Source organism: Cetorhinus maximus, chromosome 3 (genome assembly GCF_964194155.1).
Source record: "Cetorhinus maximus chromosome 3, sCetMax3.hap1.1, whole genome shotgun sequence".
NCBI classification, from domain to species: domain Eukaryota; kingdom Metazoa; phylum Chordata; class Chondrichthyes; order Lamniformes; family Cetorhinidae; genus Cetorhinus; species Cetorhinus maximus.
The window spans coordinates 72,324,751-72,345,269 of NC_135881.1; the positions used below are offsets into that span (position 1 = coordinate 72,324,751).

The 20,519-nt window shown below is 45.7% G+C and overlaps 1 protein-coding gene across 4 annotated transcripts in view; it reads left to right on the top strand.

Annotated features, from left to right (window-relative positions):
• The window catches only part of LOC144678719 (raftlin-like), a 130,763-nt gene that overhangs the window by 74,820 nt on the left and 35,424 nt on the right, over nucleotides 1-20,519 (top strand). For all 4 annotated transcript variants that reach the window (XM_078538547.1, XM_078538548.1, XM_078538550.1 and 1 more), the window contains 2 exons: nucleotides 4,309-4,969; nucleotides 19,341-19,544. In XM_078538547.1, the coding sequence (XP_078394673.1) occupies nucleotides 4,309-4,969; nucleotides 19,341-19,544 (865 nt within the window). The remainder of the gene's footprint in view (nucleotides 1-4,308; nucleotides 4,970-19,340; nucleotides 19,545-20,519) is intronic.

Here is a 20,519-nt window from a genome sequence, read left to right on the forward strand (position 1 = left end):
CCCGCCAGTGTGAAATCGCAGTCCTCTCCGATCGTGGGCGGCGGTCGGCTTTCCGACCTCCCCTGCCCACCCCCACTGAGCCCGCCCGACGAGGGCAAAGTTCTGCCCATGGGTTTGGTTTAATGACTTGTGTGAGCTCTGATCTATGTCACCTGTAAGCCCAGCAGCATATATGTTCTTCAGCAACCGTTCCCGAGATTCATCTGTAATCTACCTATCATGGGGCAGGATATTAAGTTCGGCGAGCGTGGGGGGCGGGGCCCATTCGCCGACGTGTAAAATGACGCCGGAACTCCCGACGTCACCCCGCGTCATTTCAATTTTCAGCTCGGCAGGGGCGCAGCCTAATCAGCTGTGTGCCCGCTGACCTGTTAACGGCCAATTGAGGCCATTTAAAAAGTAATTGCAGTAGTTAAAGGACCTGCCCATCCAACCTTAAGGTTGGTGGGCAGGCTGGGAGTCCTGGCGAGCTTCAGAAAAAGCACGAAACCTCATCCACGGGCGGGATGAGGTTTCATGAGGATTTTTAAAAATGTAATAAAAGTTTAATTAAAAGAGATGGACATGTCCCAACTCATGTGACAGTGTCACATGAGGGTACATGTCAGGGAAATTTTATTTTTCTATATTTCACAGTTTTGAATTTGGCGCCAATCTCCCTGAGGCAGCACTTAGCCTCAGGGAGATGGGTGCGCTCTTTCTCCCCCACCTGCACAGGGAGTGCATAGCGCTTTCTGGCGGATGTCCTGGGCCTTAATTGGCCCACCCACATAAAATGGCGGTGTGCCCCCGATTGGGGGTGTTGATTGGAGGTGCGCCCGCTCCTGAATTTCCCCCCCGATGGGGGCAGAATTCTTCCCATGGGTTTCTTCTTGTGGCAACTCAGTCATTTTTTAAGACTTCTCATAATCAACGTTTCTGTTACACAAAAAGGCATGTTTTATTTATTATTGTATTCCCTATTATCATTTTGTATTTACACAACATTCTCAGTTCTAAAGAAACAAAAGAATCTCTGTTCTGAAATATATAAGGATAAGTTAATACACTGCCCGTCATGAAGACACCATCATTTATAGTAATTGCACAGTAACTCAGTAACCAGTAATTATTTAACATTTATATTTCACTTCCATTTTATAAAATAACTTTAATTTTCTCTGATAAATGTCAAAATTATGCATTCAAAATGCAGCTGGAAAGTCATGATAGAGGAGGCCGCCGCCAGGATATAGCATGATTTTCTTTATTCTCCTGTTTTCAGTGTCACTAATCATGTCTTAAGTATAAAACCCTCTGAGTGAAAAAGATGTAGAAAAAAATCAAACTGCTCTCTTGAAGGTCCAAAGTAAAAACAAATGTAACAAATTCTTGATTGTTCATTCCTTCATTGCTATGCAGTCAGAAAAAAACAGCTGTATTGAATTAATGTTCTTGTGTCAACTCCCTATAAGGGTGACTACAAGTTTGGAATCTTCCTGAGCATGTATGTTGTTGAACACCCGTCAAGAAACCCATGTTTGAAAGTACTTGTTATCACCATATACTTTATGGCTAGAATTTTCTGTTCGGTAATGTTGCCTCTTAACTTTCAAGTTCACAAATTAGTGAACAATGGGCCAAGCCTCAGAGGTTAGGCTGAAGTAAAGTCAGGAATTCATACACAGAGATAAAAAACATCGATTTGTATGTTTAAAAAAATTGTTCCTAATTTGACATCGGACTGCATTGCGAAAAAAAACTACAGGGGTCAATTTGAGCTGTTCCCGCAGGGCAGGAAACAGGTGACAGTGGGATGGCTGCACACTTTTCACCCTGTCCATTATTTAACATAAATAAACTTACAAAACTGGACTGAGTCAGTGGTCTAACTCCACAAAGGTTCTCTTTCACCCTGGATTAAAACTCGGTTCTGCTCCCATGGCTCAGCCTGTTTCACTAATTGCACTGCCTTGGACAATGTTAGTTAAGAAATTAAGAAATGAACAACGAGAAATTGTCCTGTACAGCAGAAAATCAGATAAGGCTTCATCAAGCACTCGCACCACAATGTGTTCTTGGATGAATTCATCCTTTAGCGCCCCTTACTCGCAACTATCAACAAAATAATACAGGCTTTTAGTAAAAAAGTCAATACTTTTTCCGGATTTCAGAGTGTGCCTGTTAAATCTCGCCCGGCCTATAATTATGTTCCTCTGAAGACTGAAATATGAATCAAAGGCCTTAGTAACCTCTTCATAAGTTGTTGTGTCCTCATTAACACTCTGTCTTATTAAAAAGTCGGCTGCAATGCTGGAATGGAATAAAGGAGTGTGCCCACCTGTTCTTTATCAGGCTTCTGTTCTAACCCTGAATTGGTCCTGTAGCTGCTGAATCTGCAATGCCAGTTTTGTTACTGTGCTCCTTGGTCAGCCCTTCCACATGGTCAAAGAATTCAGGTAGAGGGAGGTCTTTTTCCATCATTGTCTGTTACTTCTAATTGACTGTCTTGGGACTCTGTTGGCACTTTTCCTTCTGATTCACAGCCAGAGTCATTCCCTTATATTTGATGGCTTTAACTTTCCTGCCACCATTGGTTTCCTTGGGGTTCCTTGCTATTTGGTAGGTTTACCACTGCCACCATGAAGTAACACCATAAACGATCCTAGGATGTGGTCAGCGTAGACTACTGGAAGCAAGGCTTTCAAGAACTGTCAAACATTTGTTAACTATATACAACTGTGTACAGGGATAGACAAACCCGAGGCTCCTTCCAGAAACATCTCTCCCTGAATTCCAGTGACATGTGATTTGACGTCACTGATGATGTGTATTAGTTATTAATGTAATAGATATTAACCCGTTATACTACCGAAAACATGTTAATGCTGTGGTAAAAATGACCACTGTCAAGTCTATGAGATTCAAGCAGGCAAAGATTTATTTCAAGTGCTTTTAAGGGAGAGAGAGAACCTCAGCCAGCTCAAGGAACCTGTCTCAAAGTTACAGGGTTTACAGCACATATTTATTTTCCTTATCTTCCTACTTTTCATTATAATGTTTCTCATCAATTTCTTAACTAACATACTATTCCATCAGCAGATGTTCCCATTATCTTAACCCTCAGCTGTGGGCATGGCCATCAGTTCCCCCTTATTTCCTTCTATATAGCAATGAATAGTCTGTTTATACATGTTATTAAGGCAGTAATTGCTAACTACTAAGCCAATATCCCCATTGTCACTTTGGCCAAATATCCCATCATGCCTACAGTATTGGCTACATTTCTCATCAGGCTTAGAAACTCTCATAACTACATTTGTCTGTCTAAAGCTATTAATGCATGTTTTAATATCAACAAATATGAAATCATTTCAGTTATCCCACTTCATTGGCATTGTTCTTATTAATTATTGTTTGATATTGGTAATAAAAAATATGTATCTATTAGATGGCTAAACAAACCTAAGCTTTTATTATTACTGTGCAATAGATTGAGGCATGTTAAAAATTGGTTTGACCTGTAGGATTATTGGAAAGTTGGTAATGTTACATGACAAATGTATTTTATATTTATAAATGGTATTGGAGAAAATAAACATGCAGATATCTGCGATGGTCCGAGGGGTAAATGGAATACCTGGCATGGTATTGAGACAAACAGGTTTTCTACCTTTCAGTTCAATTCCCCCACTCCATCTGTGTTCATCCAGCAGTAATGAAGTACAACTATTAGTTTAACATTTCTGGACAAGGGAAAGAAATATCATTTAGAATTCCTGCTCCCAATCATGTCCAATGGACAATCCACAGATACCCATGGATATTGGTGAAAACAGGATCAAACTTGGCTATACCCTAATGGTTGAATAGTTTGCTGACACCCAGTAAACAGCTCTAGGTATGAAGCCTGGTCAATTAGCTAAGCCACTGATGCTTGTTGAACCACAGTTCCACATGAGCTGCTGGGGGTGATTTTGCATTGGCATCCATTGGCTCGTTGGTGCTGGCTTGAATCCTGAGCTGTTATGAGACCTGGCCCCATTAACATGTCACCAGTGAGGTCCGGGCACTAGCTCGCCTGTTTGAGACCCTCAATCCCTGGGATCACCACCGCTCCATCCCATTTGCAGCGCCTTTGCCATCAATGGATTGGTTGACGTGTCCTCTCCCCCAGTTTTCAATTGTCCACTCGTTTGTCAGATAAGGAATGGATGACAGGTAGGTGAAAACAGCTCCCATTGTTTTCAGGAGAAGGAGGATGAGAGGGGAGAAAAGCAAAAAGGAAAACTGTATTCATTAAGTAATTATTTTCTGATTAATAATCAGGTACAAGAAGGATCGAGAAAAGGCTTACGGTTTGTTGGACTTGTGCAGCACCAAACTTCTCCAGCAGATTCAACAGAAAGACATGAAGAAGTCTCGGCAGATAACAGTCCTTTGTGTCAAAACAACTCAGTGAAAGAGGGAAGGAATGCTGATCTGAATGTACAAAATAATACGGATAGAGATAAACTGGCACAAAATCGGGAAACAGAGGCTACGGAGGGGGAGGCAAAACAAAAAATAAGTCAAGGGGAGGAACCCCAATCTGAAGGACAAGCTAGTCAAGGTCAAGCAAAAGATGAAGAGCAAATCAATAGCCAACCCATGGCAGAATTAACAAGTCAGGAATATCAAAATGATGAAAGAGGGATACAAAATAAGAACACAGCTCATTGTGAGACAGAAGGCAAAGTTACTGATAAACAAGGAGCTTCATCACAAGCAGAAACATTTAAAACCAAAGCAGCAGACAGACTGCAAACTGAGAGGCCAGCTGGGGAGGAGCAGTCTCTCACAGCAACAGACAAACACAATGAGGTGAAACAAATAACAGAAAGCCATGAAGCAGCTGAAACGACGACTGTGTTAGAGGCTAATGACAACAAACAGGGAGCACATTTGGGACAAGGAAAATCCGAAGAGAATGGAAGGAAGAATGGAGTGGGTGAGTTGCTTTTACTGTGTTTAGGATCTTGTGGGATATTTATCTAATATAAAATTTTACAATATTTATACCAAAATACTCATTCAGCATAAATCAGTTTGAACATTTAATACCATTTAATAATTCTCAAAAGTCAGGGTAATTCTTATTTTAAATATTTATAATTGATGCAAAAATAACATCGATAAATCAAAGGTCCATTTTTACATTGTGCAAGAATGTTCCAAGTAAGTATATACTTTGCCTTTTAACCTTTACCTTACCTAGACACCTTCCCAAATTAAGGGTAGTGATTTTGGTCAATAGGGCAGATGAGCTTGCTCTGTAAGGGCTTGTGTCCCTTGACTGCACAACATCTCAATTGCTCTGATGCTGCTCTCTGACTACCCCATCTGCCCCACTAAACACACTGAGGCTTAGCTTCAGGCTGCAGCTGGTAAGGCAGCTGGCCCAAAATGTATCCTTTAAAAATGGGTGGAGCTGCCTGTGGAGATGTAAACATGATTGCACAATAGTGTTAATGAGGTCCAAAACACAATTTTAGGCTGACTTCAGGCCTTCCAAATGGAATACTCTGTATGTGGTGACTATTCAGGCCTGAAGATAGGCCTAAAGCAATTTCCAACCCCTTATGTGGAGAACCATAATCAAATGTTGTAATTTTGTCTCTTGATTAACAGCTATGTCATAGAATCATGAAGCATTGAATGAGGCCTTTCGACCACTATGCCTGTGCATTTGAAAAACACTATCAGAGAGGGTGGTGGAGGCAGATTAAATTGTGGCTTTCAAAAGGGAATTGGATAAACACCAGCAGGCATTAATTTCCATTAAGAGCCTCCACTCATAGTAGGACAGGAAGATCTTCCCACCATGAACCTAATGAGGGTGAAGGCGGGAAGGTGATGGTGTCCCCACCCACCACCCTCCTGCCCGATTAAATGCACCCCCTTGCCAGAAAACTCACCATGGGGAGGGTACAAGATTCCGTCCAATATAGCATTACTGCAATGAGTATTTTATTTTGATTTTTGTCATCTGGTTATCTATATATGGCAGGTGAAAGAGGAAAAATATTTATTCAGATTAGAATTGGCGATATTCATTGTACATAATTGGAAATGCCATTTTTGAGATTTGGATGTTTATTACATAGAGAAATAGAAAGCTTTGCAGTGCAATATTGCAGAGGGTATCTGCATCACTCAGACCTGAAATTATTGATGTCCCACCCTGCTGCTGGAAGTGTAGTGGGGAAGGACTTCCCTTTGCTAGCAGATCTTGTCCCAAATTCTGGGGACTGGATCATTTTAATATTTCATTTTTGGAGGTGCAAAAGAGTGCCTGCCCTAAAGAGGATACAGAAATTTGAAGAAATACTACGCCTATCTGATGGAGGAAGGTTAAGGGTCTTAATGACCAAAAACACGACTGAAAAGTCTTCAACATTACCCCAAAGGGAAATCAGTAGGAGCTGGCATTTTAAGATACTCAGTCACATCTGGAATGATTACCTTGGCTCACTGAAATGATTTGGATCCTGGGAATTGCCTGCATGGGACTCATGTTCTCCACAGGCATATGACAGCATTAGGACAAAGTTCTCAGGGCAGCTAGAGAACAGCTCTTGTTTAAGCCCCGCCAAGGTTTAAGGGAGCAGGTGGAAAAGTTATCAGCTCATCCCTCTCCTACACTCCCATCCTAAATTATAATTTACATTGATGAAAACCTGGTAGATCTGGGTTCTACCCCAAATTATTGGCAACCTGTGGGAATCGACAATGTTGCACCCTCCCCCACCCAGAAATGTCAGCCCGCAAGTGGCCCTGAACTAGATCATAGCACAATCTCCACAGGAAGAGAAGCCTCTTATTAGTCAGTTCCCTCTCTTTATCTTATCATGTTTTCCTCACTTTAATGGCCTGTTAGCCTTAGTTCTGTATCTTCAAACATTTTAGCAGACATGAAGATAAGCTGATTTTTAAAATTGATCAGCATCAATTATTCAGCATCAACTGCACATTTTCAAGACTAACGTAATTTTATCCTTAATTACAATTTATGAGAACACAGATACATCATTTTGATGTTCAATTGTTTCTTAAAATCCTCACCATTCTTCACTATTTAGTATTTTTTTTCAAATTACATTTTGTGGAAGTACAAAGTCAAAGTCAAATGTGTCTGCTTATTGTCCAAGGTAGCCAATTGGCTTCTGGCTTTATTTTTGGAAATCCAGGCTTTAAATTTTAAAGACTCTAACTTATCCTTTTCCTTCCACCAATAAATCACTACATTTATCGCAACCTTGGGTAATAGCCACTGTTCAGAATTTTCATGAAGAAAATAATCCAACAGAAGTAAACAAAATTAACTAATAAAATCAGTGTATAAAATAAAGTTTGCCTACAAGTTTAAACTGTCAGGACTTTTCCCTCAATAACTAAAAGTCTTAAGTGCTTACACCAATAGTCATTTCCAATTTGCAAGTGTTTTCGCAATCTTGGAGCCAAATATTATTGGCAACGCCGTAAGTCATTCATCAAATTATTATTTTGAGTTGAAAGTTCCTTAAAAATGTAAAATTCTACTCCCAGTAAAGACTAACTTTGAAGCAAGTCAGATCTGTACAGATGAGAAGTCCCTCAAATGAGACAGGGAGAAACTTTTAACACTCTCCATCAACGGCATCCTTCCATCTGTGTAAGATGATTGACATGCAGAAAATCAAATCTGTTGGGGATGAGGTAGCTAACATACTCCATGCTGATTATAAATTCCTATTGAAGTAATACTATTCATCTCATCTATAAATAGAATGAAGTATAACAAGAACTTATATTTATATAGCGCCTTTCATGTAATGAAATATCCCAAGAACATGGGGCAGCGGAAGATACCAAACAAGAAGTAGAAGTTAGAGGAGGATGATGAAAGTTAGAATCTAAGAGGTACACTTTGTGGTTGGTCTAAAAGGCGGGTGGAGACATAGAGAGATTTTGGGTGGAAATCAAGAATACAGGGCAAATGTTGCCAAATCTGTCATGACCAAATATTTCATTGCCAATGAGTGAAAGAAAGTGTACAAGCCATTGTTCAAGATTAGGTACCAGATAGCCTTCAAACCTTATTCTTGCCTTTGGTTCAGAGCATGTCTCAATGCCTTCAGTCTACTCTAGTTCTCTGAAGTGTAAAAGCCAGAGCTAAAACAGAAGTTGAGTCAGTTTTATTGATGTAGAAATATTCACTTCCAGGTTGACAATGAGAAATACAATATTCTCTGCCTAATTGTAAGAAAATTGTGAACCAATTTATAAAAAATTGCTTACAATTGTAATATAATAAAATGTAAGAAGGAGCAGGTCAGACAGCTCCTCAAGTCTGCTCGGACATTCGTTCATTCATTAAGATCATGACTCATTTTGTACTCAATTCTGTCTTCTTGTATGCTCCCCATATCCCTTAATTCCCTTGGACTGAGCACCCATAGCTCTCTGGGATAGAGAATTTCAAAGATTCATAACCCTCTAAGTAAAGAAATTTCTCCTCACTCTGTCTTAACTGGCTGACCCCACCCACCCCCGCATCCTGAGATTGTGTCCCCTAATTCTAGATTCTACAGCTAGGTAGCATCTACTCCGAGAATCTACTTTACTATTAAAAATAGTGCTTAGAGCAGGCTTGTCCATACCTTTTGCTTGGGGGTTGGGGGAGGCACATTTGCATTTTTTTCTCACTCAAGGGACCAATGAGCAAATTTTGGAAAGATAAGGTTTGGCACAACAAACTGAATTTTAAAAAAAAATGAGGCATGAAGGAACGAAACAATTCCTGATCATCCAGGACTACGCTGACGTGTTTCACTAAAGCGACTTGCACCTCGCGGGCTGCACTTCGCTTGGAGCTTTGAGGTTTGTTTGCCTACTTTGCTTTGGGATTCACTCACAACATCAGCGCCAGGCTTTGCAGGCAGCAGCACATCATTTTTAGGGGGGGCTCACAGGTAGGTTTCTACCTATGAGACCAGCCGTAAGGCGGGGATGGCTTTTCAACGGCTGCAGGGCTATGACTTGCTTGCAGAAGGGGGAGAAGTGGCCTCAGGCAAGGGAAGAGGCTTCAGGGCAAGGGATGTACTAGAGAAGCGGGGCATCCCAGGGTGTGTGTGGGAACACCTGTTGATCTGCCCAAGTGTCCTCAAGATAGTGAGGGATGAGGAGGCAGTCTCCAGAGGAAAAGAGGCCAGATGGAGATGTGAGGGTGTGTGAGAGAGTGAGTGGTGATGTCCCTTGAGCTGGCAGTGAGTGAGATGCCAGTGAATGTGTGATGGCCTTGTGAGTGTGTGAGTTTAGAGTGCTGAGATGGCAACACCTCGGAGATCATTCATCCTCTTTCTGCACTGGATGGCGGACCACTTCTGTGCAACATTGGCACTGATCACTGTTGCCACTGCCTCCCAAACTGGAGTGGTGACACAGATGGGCCTCCTGTGGCCAGAGTGGGGGTAGAGGACATGGCGGCGAGCTCCAATGCTGTCCAGAAGATGCGTCACTGATTCGGGGGGGCTACAGTCTTTTTGCCTTTCAGGACCATGTCTTCTGTGCTGTAGTCCTAGGCAGGAAGCACTGAGAGGTGTGCGCGTGGCTGCACTTTAAATATGGCACCCAGTGTGAGGAAGCGGCGAGGTGATGGCATGACAGGTGAATCAGAGGCTGCCTGTTAGCAAAACAGCGTGTTTCCTGGGAATACATGATTAGTGAGACGTGATTGGATTGATACAGTGCGAAACCCCGCCAATGCGGCCAGCGGGTGAAACGTTTTTCCCGCCTGCAACCACACTGAGTGCAAATCTCGGACAATTCCATCCCTAGTCTCAGTGTGCTCACTCACTCACCCACCCTCACCCACTGTGAATGGGTGTGTGCATATGTTTTGGTGTGGTGGCGAGAGTGAGTGAGAAACCTGAGACTGGGAGTAAGGCAGACACATGCACACTCTTTTTCTCTCACACACAAACACACTCACACACACACACACTCACTCACTCACTCACTCTTTCTCTCACTCCCACACACACACATTCTTACACCTACACACACACTCTCACTCACACGCATACATGCATTCTTACTCCTACACACACTCCCTCTCTCACACTCTCTCACTCTCACACTCTCTCTCTCTCTCTCTCACTCCCACACACAGGCCAGGATTATCCTTGCTGTTGATGTTGGGCGGGTTCAGTGATGTGAGTGGACAGTATGGCGAGAAGGCCAAAAAACGGTTTCATGACGACGTGAAACCAGTTTGTGATCGTCCGCTCTGCCTGCTGATGGTGGGCCACGTTCCCCACCATTGAACATCGGGAAACTCATTGTCATATATCAGCATGTCATTATATGGCCAGCCTGCTGGATTCATCTCCCACCCCCCCGCTGGATTGTCCACCCACGTCTGCATGATTGGATGCCGGTGCAGAACACATCTTGACAACTGTGACGTGCAGAAGTTGGGACTTACCGCCAGGGCCTTGCTCACATCGCGGACATCCGAGGAGCAGAAGATGCTGGAGCTCAAAAGCCACGGGACCCTGGAGGAATGTCTATGGCATGTTGGGCAGATTCTCATGGACATGGCTGCACCCCGAAGCAGCTCACGGAAGGTGGAAAGTCACTGTTGATGGTCACAACGGATGATGGTTGAAGGGGTGGGAGAGGAAGGTCTAGGATCGACTGGGAGAGGAAGAAGTGTTGGGGGGGTGGGGATGAAGGTGTCAGGGGGTGAGGTTGGGAGAGGGGGAATGAAGATGTTGGGGGGGTGAGGTTGGGAGAGGGGGAATGAAGATGCCTGGGGTGGGGTGAGGTTGGGGGGGTAGGGAGTACAGGAGAGGAGGGGGTAACGGGGGAGAAGGTGGCAATTGAGGAGGTAGGTGTATGGGGGTGGAAGGTGTAAGAGAAGGAGTTCGGAGGGGGGGAAGGAGTGTGAAAGGGGAAGGAGTCCATGGGGAGGAAGGAGTGCAGAGAGGGGAGGGGGTCCCTGGGGAGGAAGGACAGTGGAGAGGGGAGGGAAACTGGTGGGAGGGAAACTGGGGGGAGGAAGGAGTGCAGAGGAGGAGGGAGTCCAGGGGAAGGTAGGACTGTAGACAGGGGAAGGAGTCCAGGGGGAGGAGAGAGTGTGGAGAGGGGAGGGAGACTGGGGGGAGGGGAGGGAGTAAGGGTTGAAGAAGAAGTAAGGATGGAGGAAGGTGTTGGGAAGGGAAAAGGAGTAAAGCTGGAGGAAGAAGTGAGGTGTCTGAGGGAGTCAGAAATGGGGAAGAAGTGAGGCTGGAGGAAGGAGTCAGGAGAGGAGAAGGACTAAGGGTGGTGGAAGAAGTAAGGGTATCTGAGGGAGTCAGGAGGGGGGAGGGACTAAGCGGAGGGGGAATCCGGGGGCAGGTGGGAGGACTAAGGGGGTGGAAAGGACTTCCTGGGGAGAGGGGTTCCAGGGAGGGAAGAAGCTCCAGGGGTGGAAGGGAACCAGAGGGGGGAACGTGCAGATGGGGTCTGATGAGTCCATGACTGCCTCCTGGGAAGCGAACTGAGGTTGGGTGTGGTAGAAGGAATGGTGAGAATGACTGAGCGCAGAGTGCAGTGTTAGGATGGGAGCATGAGGGTTTGAAGGTAGCGGTAGAAGGGACAGCGAGGGTGGTTGGTGAGGACTTGGAGGCAGACACGGACCCTGGGGTGGAAAGGAGGAGGTCGGGGAGGTTAATGTGGATGGGGTAGAATTTTCAGGAAGATAGGGAATGTGCACGTTCACCTAGACATCCCTGAAGGAAAAGGGTTGTGGCCGGTAGGTCACGGAGGGGAGATGGAAGGTGATGCCAGGGGGGTTGAACTGTGATGGGGGAAAGGAAATGGGTGACTGGGGGAGGGGAAAAGGCAGGGGAGAACATGAAAAACCAAAACCAGGCCATGCTGTCTAAATCAAAAGTGAAATGAGAGCTGTGGTGGGCAAGATCAGGTGCTGTATGGGAGTGTGATCAATGGGTGGGTGGAGATGCAGGTCAGCTCAGAGGGACAACTGAAAGTGAACCCCAGCAGTCAGCATTAAAAATGCTCAGGGCATTGAGGTAAATATGATATGTGAAGGATCCACGTGTGTGGGAGAGTACTTGTACGAGGCTCTGAAAGGCCCTGCCACACACACACTTCTCTTTCCAGACTCACTCATTGACCAGCTGCTCCCTTAGCATCAACAGAGGACGAGGTTGAGGGGGTCACAGGCAAAGGGGATTTGGAGGGAGCGGACAGTCTCTGAGATTCCTGAGTGAATTGAACAGGGAGTGCCCAGCTGCCGCTCCTCCTCCCTTTGGGTGCCCAGGACCCCGGCCTGACTCCGTGAGGGGAAGTAGCACCTGGGGGGACAACAGGGTTCCCCGTTTCCCTCTCAAGTTGCCACTGCAGGAACTCAGGCATGGCTCCCGCAGTGAAGTGCAGGTCTGTACACATCTCCGCATTCTGCTGGACCAGGGTCCCCATGGAGACCTCCATATGGGCACCACGTCATCAGAGGGCAGGCAGACACACTCCTCCGACTTGTGTGCCATTCTGTTGAGGGCTTCCAACAGCTCTGTGTGATGTTCCCCCACCCTCTGCTGACTCTCCAGGATGAGTTGGAAGGCCAAGTCTGTATGCTCGTCATCTGACTTGGACCTCATGGATGGCTCTTCCCCAGCAGCTCTCCAAGTGCCAGGGAGCTGGGCCGAACCTGCCCTCCGCTGCTGCTGACACGTGTCTATGTGGTGACCACCAGATTGTGAACCTGAGCCTGCTCTAGATCTAGGTCCCGCCGAGGTGTGTGTCTCTGCGCTGGTGGAGGGTGCAAGTAAGCGCTGTGACGGGTCTTCCAGGCTGCTTATTTCCAGCTTTTCAATGGAGGAGGTGTCCTCTTGGCTGGAGGTGAGGTCCTGGATGGAGCTGATGGACTAGCTGGCTGAGGGTGTCGGTTGCTTGGCTAATCTCCCTGTGAACCAAAGCAGAGATAATTAGTGCATGGCAGCAGAGTCAAAAGCAGGAGAGAGAGCACTCATAGTTGCATTGAGAGGGATGATTTGGTGCAGGATCCTCATGTGGGTGTTCACCGCCGACCTCACCGTCACCACAGGCATGATCCACATCCTCACCAGTCAGCGTGATGGTACACTCCTCAAAGTGAGTGAGGGGCCTAATGTGGGCCACTGCACCCCGATCTGGACCTCTCCTCGCTGATGTGAGCAGGCTTCTTCTACATGAAGACAGGTGCAGAGAGTGTGAGCAGGACACATGGCACTGCATGGAATGTTTGTGTGGTGAGCGGAGCCATGGACAGGATGAGGATGTGAGCTCCAGAGGTTTTGAGCCTGATGGAGATGTGAGGGTGTGTTTGTGAGTTAGTGGTGTCGTCCCTTGAGGTGTGAGATCCCTGTGGATGTGTGATGGGTTTGTGAGTGTGTGAGTTGAGAGTGATGATAAAAGTGACTTACCCTGGTGGAACAGATCATTCATCCTCTTGCAGCACTGGGTGGCTGTCCTCTTTTGCAGGGCATTGGCGCTGACGACCGCTGCCACCACCTCCCAAGCCGGATTACTGAGGTTGCTGCCCACACTGCAGCCAGAGCAGGGGTTGAGGACATCAAGGCGGGCCTCCACGACATCCAAAAGGTGCTTGAGGGACACGTTATTGAACCTGGGGGCTGCAGTCTTCTTGCCTTTTGGGGCAGTGTCTTCTTTGCAGCAGTCGTGGGCTGGAAGCACTGAGAGGTGTGCGCGTGGCTGGACTTTAAATATGGCACCCGGTGTGATGAAGTGGCGAGGTGATGGCATGGCGGATGAATGCGAGCTCGCCTGCCATGGAAATGGTGTGTTTCCTGGGAATGCACAGTTATGCACTGGGTTTGGGACGATATGGCATGAAAACCTGCCATCGCGGCCGACGGGTAAAATATCGTTTTGCCCACCCACTACCACACTTAGTGTAAATCTGGGATGATTCCACCCACATTCTCTCGCTCCCATACACACACACTCTCTCTCTCTCTCACTCCCACACACACACTCTCTCTCTCACTCTCACTCACGTGCACATACTACACACTCCCTCTCTCTCACTCCCACACACTCACTCCCTCTCTCTCTCACTCTCACACACACACTCATACTATCTCTCATTCCCACGCAGACACTCTCATTCCCACGCACACACTCTCTCTCACTCCCACCCACACATACACACACTCACACTCTCTCTCTCTCCCACACGCACTCACTCCCTCTCTCACTCCCATACGCACACTCACTCTCTCTCACTCCCACACACACTTACTCACTCTCTCTCACACCTACACATACACTCTCTCTCTCACTCCCTCCCACATACGCACGCACATTCACACTCTCTCTCACACACACACACACACACACACACACACACACAGTCTGACTCCCACACACACACTCGCACTCACTCACTCTCCCGCGTGTATACACACACACACACAAGTACAGTGGCCAGGATTTTCCACTCGGCAATTTGGGGGCAGGGTCCGCTCGCCGAGGGGAAAATGACGCGGGATGACGTCAAGAGGAACCCCCGACGTCATCCAAATGTCATTAAGGCCATTGACAGGATAATTAACCTTGTTAAAGACTCTGCCCGTCCAACCTTAAGGCTGGCGGGCAGGCCAGGAGCCTCAGCGGGCTGCATATTATTCATGAAACTTCATCCACTGGCGGGATGAGGTTTCATGTCCGTTTTTTAAAAATTTAATAAATTTTATGTGTTTCTTATTAACATGTCCCATCTCGTGTGACATTGTCACATGAGGGGGACATGTTAATAATTTTAATATTTCTCTATTTTTTGACTTTTCTTACCTGTCAGTAAACTCCCTGAGTCAGGACTTTGCCTCAGGGAGCAGTGTGCTCTTTCGCGCGCATGCATGAAAGAGTGCACTTTGACAGTTGGGTATTCCCTCCCCCCCAGAACAGGAAGCGCTTCGGGCAGGCCGCTGGGCGGGCCTTAATTGGCCCACCCACTCAAAATGGTGGCAGGTCCCGTTTCGGCAGCGGGGGTTGACTGCCCACCCGCCGCCGAGCCGGTGGGGCCCGCTCACCCACCAAGGGCAAAATTCTGCCCAGTGTCTCTCTCTCACTCCCACACACTCACTCTCCCTCTCACTCCCACACACTCACTCTCTCCCTCAGTCCCACACACACACAGTCTCTTGCTCCCACACAGAAACTCACTCTCTCACTCCCACACACACAATCTCTCTCTCACTCCCACACACTCACTCTCTCTCTTACTCCCACATACATACTCACTCTTTCTCTCCCACACACACACTGGGCTGAATATTCCCCCCGTTGTGGGGGGGGGGGGGGTGGGAGTTGATGGGCGGGCGGGTGGCGGAACGCTTCCGATCGGCGCCCCTGATTGGGGGCGCGGCGCCATTTTACATGGGTGGGCCAATTAAGGCCTGCCCAGTGCGACATCCGCCAGGAAGCGCTATGCACTCCCTGTGCGGGCGGGGGGGGGAGGGAAATCCCAAAATCGAGAGTGCGCTCTTTCACGCATGCGCACGAAAGAGCGCACTCATCTCCCTGGGGCTAAGTGCAGCCTCAGGGAGATCAGCTCAAAATGTAAAAAACCTAAAAATAGAAAAGTAAAATTTCTCTAACATGCTCCCTCATGTGATAATGTCACAAGAGTTGCGACATGTCCATAATTTTCACAAAATCTTTATTAAAATTTTTAAAAACCTATCGGCCACCCGTGGATGAGGTTTCATGCTTTTTCTAGTTCGTGCCGGGGCTCCTGGCCTGCCTGCTAGCCTTAAGGTTGGATGGGCAGGTCCTTTAATTACATAATTGACTCTGTCTTGGGCCCAGCAGCCCTTGGCACACTCACTGCCGCTGGTGTCTTTTGCTCCTCCAATTAGAGGCTGTTTCTCTACCTCAGTAAACAAGGAACGGAATTGGAAGAGTTGCAAAATCTTGACTTTCACTTACCTGTCTTTTGAACTTACCAGTCTGTCTTACCAGCTCTTGAACAGTGGCTCTGCCTGTTGGTTAAGTCAGGCTTAGAGGAATCTCTCCGAGTATGTTTTAAACACCAAAAATATCCAAATAGAAATATTGTGTAATAAATATAGAGCATCAGAGTAGAGACAGTGCACTCTGTTCCTGGCTGCCAGTGTAAGATGATTGATTTTTCAGTAGATCAACAATGAATTTTAAAGGGGACAGTAATAAGGCAGATCTTAATGTGAAACAAGACAGCTGTTACAGCTGTGAAACCTCCATTAACAGCAGCAATCTCTAAACTAGCAAATTTTATTTTCCATGCTTTGTGCATGCAATGATCATGTGACTTTGATTTATCAGCATGATTTTATTTATCTTTATGCAGATGTTTGCACAGACAAGCCATATGTGAGCCATTTCCAGCACATTAACGACAAGAAAATTAGTTGGAAATAACATTCAGATACAAGATACTGCAAAGGTTCTTGCAAGCCGTGTGGATGAGAACGGGGACTGCAGGGAGGATGAATGAACTGACCACGGCACCGTGGTACAAGGGAGGCCATTCAAGTTGGGGGAGGAAATAAGAATATAGTAATGGTAGGGAACAGAGTAATTAGGGAGATAGATACTGATCTCTGCAGCCGTGAGCGTGAGACCCAAAGGCTGTGTTGCCTGACAGGTGCCAGGGTTAAGGACATCTCCTCAAGGCTGGAAAGGAACTTGGAGTGAGAGGGGAGGGATCCAGTTGTCGTCATCCATGTTGGTACCAACGACATTGATAGGACTAGAAAGGAGGTTCTGCTGAAAGAATTTGAACAGTTAAGAGCTAAATTAAAAAGCAGAGCCTCCAAGGTAATAATCTTGGAATTATACTACCTGAACCATGGGCAAACTGAAATCGGGTAAATAAAGTCAAGGAGTTAAATGCATGGCTGAAAGATTGGTGTGGGAGGAATGGATTTCAGTTCATGGGGCACTGCCATCAGTACTGGCGCAGAAAGGAACTGTTCCGGTAGGATGGGCGTCACTTGAACCGTGCTGGGACCAGTGTCCTGGCGAATTGAATAACTAGGGCTGTAGAGAGGGCTTTAAACTGAATAGCGGAGGGGTGGTGGAGGAGGATTCTGGAGAGGGGATAAATAGGCTTACAAAGCAAAAGGACCTGGTGGCATTGCAGGGCAGCTACTTAGGTAATGATTCCCAGAGTGTGACAGGAAGGGACAGAGTGTTCAAACATAAAAAAAACAGCAACAAAGAGGGTCAAAGGGGGAAAAAATGGTAAAAAGGTAAAATTAATGGATCTTTCCTTAAATGCACGTAGTATTTGGAACAAAATAAGTGAATTAATGGCACAAATAGAGATTAATGGGTATGATCTTATAGCCATTCTTTACCGCAGAGGGCTGTAGAGGCTGGGTCGTTAAGTATATTCAAGGCTGAGATAGACAGATTTTTAATCAGTAAGGGAATCAAGGATTGAGGGGAAAAGACAGGAAAGTGGAGTTGAGGATTATCAGATCAGCCATGACCTCATTGAATGGCGGAGCAGACTTGATGGGCTGAATGGCCTACTTCTGCTCCTACGTCTTATGGTCTTATCTGTAGACCAATAAATTCTAGGGATCAAAATGTACTTCCAAATTCTGATCTTGAAAATTCTTAAATATCTACTGGTGCCAATAATGTGTGTAATGTAAAATGTACACAAATATTGGTACATCTCTGCAGCATGCTTGACAGTGTATATTAATTTTTGCAATGATGTTATATGGTTTGAAGGAAATAAACAGTAACTCCAATTCAAGATCAGGCTTCTTCTGTTTACCACATGTGTTTATAGTTTTCATTCTGTATCCTTAATATTTAGTCTGAAACTTATGAACACAGTGAAATTAGTATATTTCACTGAATATTTACTTTACTACCATTTATTGGATATATCCTAGGTATAAGTCAGCTTGTCTCAGCTGTTAGCCTTTGAGACTGAAGGTTGAGGATTCAAAACACTTCCCAGGACTTGAACACATAGGGCAGAGTTTTACAGCCCCGTTTTGGCGGGGACGGGGCCGTAAAATGCGGCAAGCCATTATAATCCCCATTGACATCAGCGGGAACGTAAAATCCCGCTGTCGTAAAGTTCCGCCCATAAATTGGGCCAATTGTCCTCTACTGAGGGCGTGCAATATTGTGAGAGGCACCATTCTACAGATGAGATATTAAACTAAGGACCGGATTTTCGTGGCATCAGGAAGATTCCGCGGGCCTTTAAAAACATGGTGGGCGGGACCCAGTTGCAGAAGTCCCGCCTCTATTTCCGATTGATCTAATTTTTCTCAGCATAGGGAAGGGGGATGGTGCGTGACTCAAAAAGGCGGGAAATCTGAATTCGTCATATGAGGCAGCGACTTTGGAATTACAAGAGGTCAAAAAATCCTGCTGATTTCAAAGTTTTACCCTGTTACTTGGTGTAAGTTAAGACACTATTGAAAATAAAAACAAAAAACTACTGCGGATGCTGGAAATCCAAAACAAAAACAGAATTATCTGGAAAACTCAGCAGGTCTGGCAGCATCGGCGGAGAAGAAAAGAGTCGACGTTTCGAGTCCTCATGACCCTTCAACAGATTCTGTTCAGATTCAGATTCCGATGCTGCCAGACCTGCTGAGTTTTTCCAGGTAATTCTGTTTTTGTTTTGGACACTATTGAAAATGTTTGCTGGTTCCTCCTGTTGCATTGCCACATCTTTGTGGAAACACTACTATTTACATGTGTAAACAGGATTTTCACTGAACTCCTGCCCAAATTACAGCAGCAGAGAGGGAGCCCATGGGCAAATTTCCTCTAGTAGAAATCCTTCTATTATCCCATTGTGAACTTTGTAAACAAAATACCAAACAGGAGCAACAGCCCAAGTTAACAAAATAAATATTACACTTGCTGCCGAGTATAATGCCTTTGTAAATTGTGTATTTACATAGAGCGATAGTTTGGGATTAAAATTTAAAATGTAACTTTTGGTATTTTCTTCTGCACTTTTTGCAGCCTTGAAATAAAATCCAGCAAAATCTTGCCTTTATAGTCCCAGGATAACCTCTAATGGAGCACTAGCTCCTTCACAATAAGCTGGTTGAATGGTAATACTTTAATAGTTTAACAATCTCAGAGTAGTCTCTGTAGACCCTGATTTTCATTGATCTGTTCTTTTTGACAATGCAAGAGAAACAATGGTGTCTTCTTAAACTCAGTTACACCCAATCCAGCATAAATAATACAAATATATTCTAAATATCTTTCAATTCACGTAACTTTTTTTTGTTTCTTTCTAGAAAATGAAGTGTTTCTCCTTTTCAATAAATCACAAGCAAACCAGAAATCTTACAAGTATTATACAACCACAATTCCACTGAAGATCTGTAAAAAGGGACAGGATATTAACAGTATAGAAGCAAACTGGCTAGAGCACATGACGCAGCACTTCACAAAGGGAGCCCTGTTGGTGGATGCTTTGATTTGTCTGGGAACACCGACCGGTACATATGAAAATTTTAATTAGCTTTGTTTTATAATGCCAGATAAGAGACCTAGGATAGATTATACATTGATGTATTGTGGGAGACATGGTATGATATTACTGATGCAAATTCTGAGTAGAATATGCTTGATACCAATGTTCAGAATTTGTTGATGGTCCATCTCTGACATTTCCCTTCCCTTCCTTGACCTCTCTGTCTCAATTTCTGGTGATAGACTGTCCACCAATATTCATTACAAGCCTACCGACTCCCACAGCTACCTCGACTACAGCTCCTCACACCCCGCTTCCTGTAAGGACTCCATCCCATTCTCTCAGTTCCTTTGTCCCCGTCGCATCTGTTCTGATGATGCCACTTTCAAAAACAGTTCCTCTGACATGTCTTTCTTCTTCCTTAACCGAGATTTTCCACCCACGGTGGTTGACAGGGCTCTCAACCATATCTGACCAATCTCCCGCGCATCCGCCCTCACACCTTCCTCTCCCTCCCAGAACCATGATAGGGTCCCCCTTCTCCTCACTTATCACCCCACCAGCCTCCGCATTCAAAGGATCATCCTCTGCCATTTCCGCCAACTCCAGCATGATGCCACCACCAAACACATCTTCCCTTCACCCCCCCCGGTGGCATTCCGCAGGGATTGTTCCCTCCGGGACACCCTGGTCCACTCCTCCATCACCCCCTACACCTCAACCCCCTCCCACAGCACTTTCCAATGCAACCGCAGAAGATGCAACACCTGCCCCTTTACTTCCCTTCTCCTCACTGTCCAAGGGCCCAAACACTCCTTTCAAGTGAAGCAGCATTTCATTTGCACTTCCCTCAATTTACTACTGCATTCGCTGCTCTCAATGCGGTTTCCTCTACATTGAAGAGACCAAACGCAGACTGGGTGACCGCTTTGCGGAACACCTTCGGTCTGTCCGCAAGCATGACCCAGACCTCCCTGTCACTTGCCATTTCAACACTCCA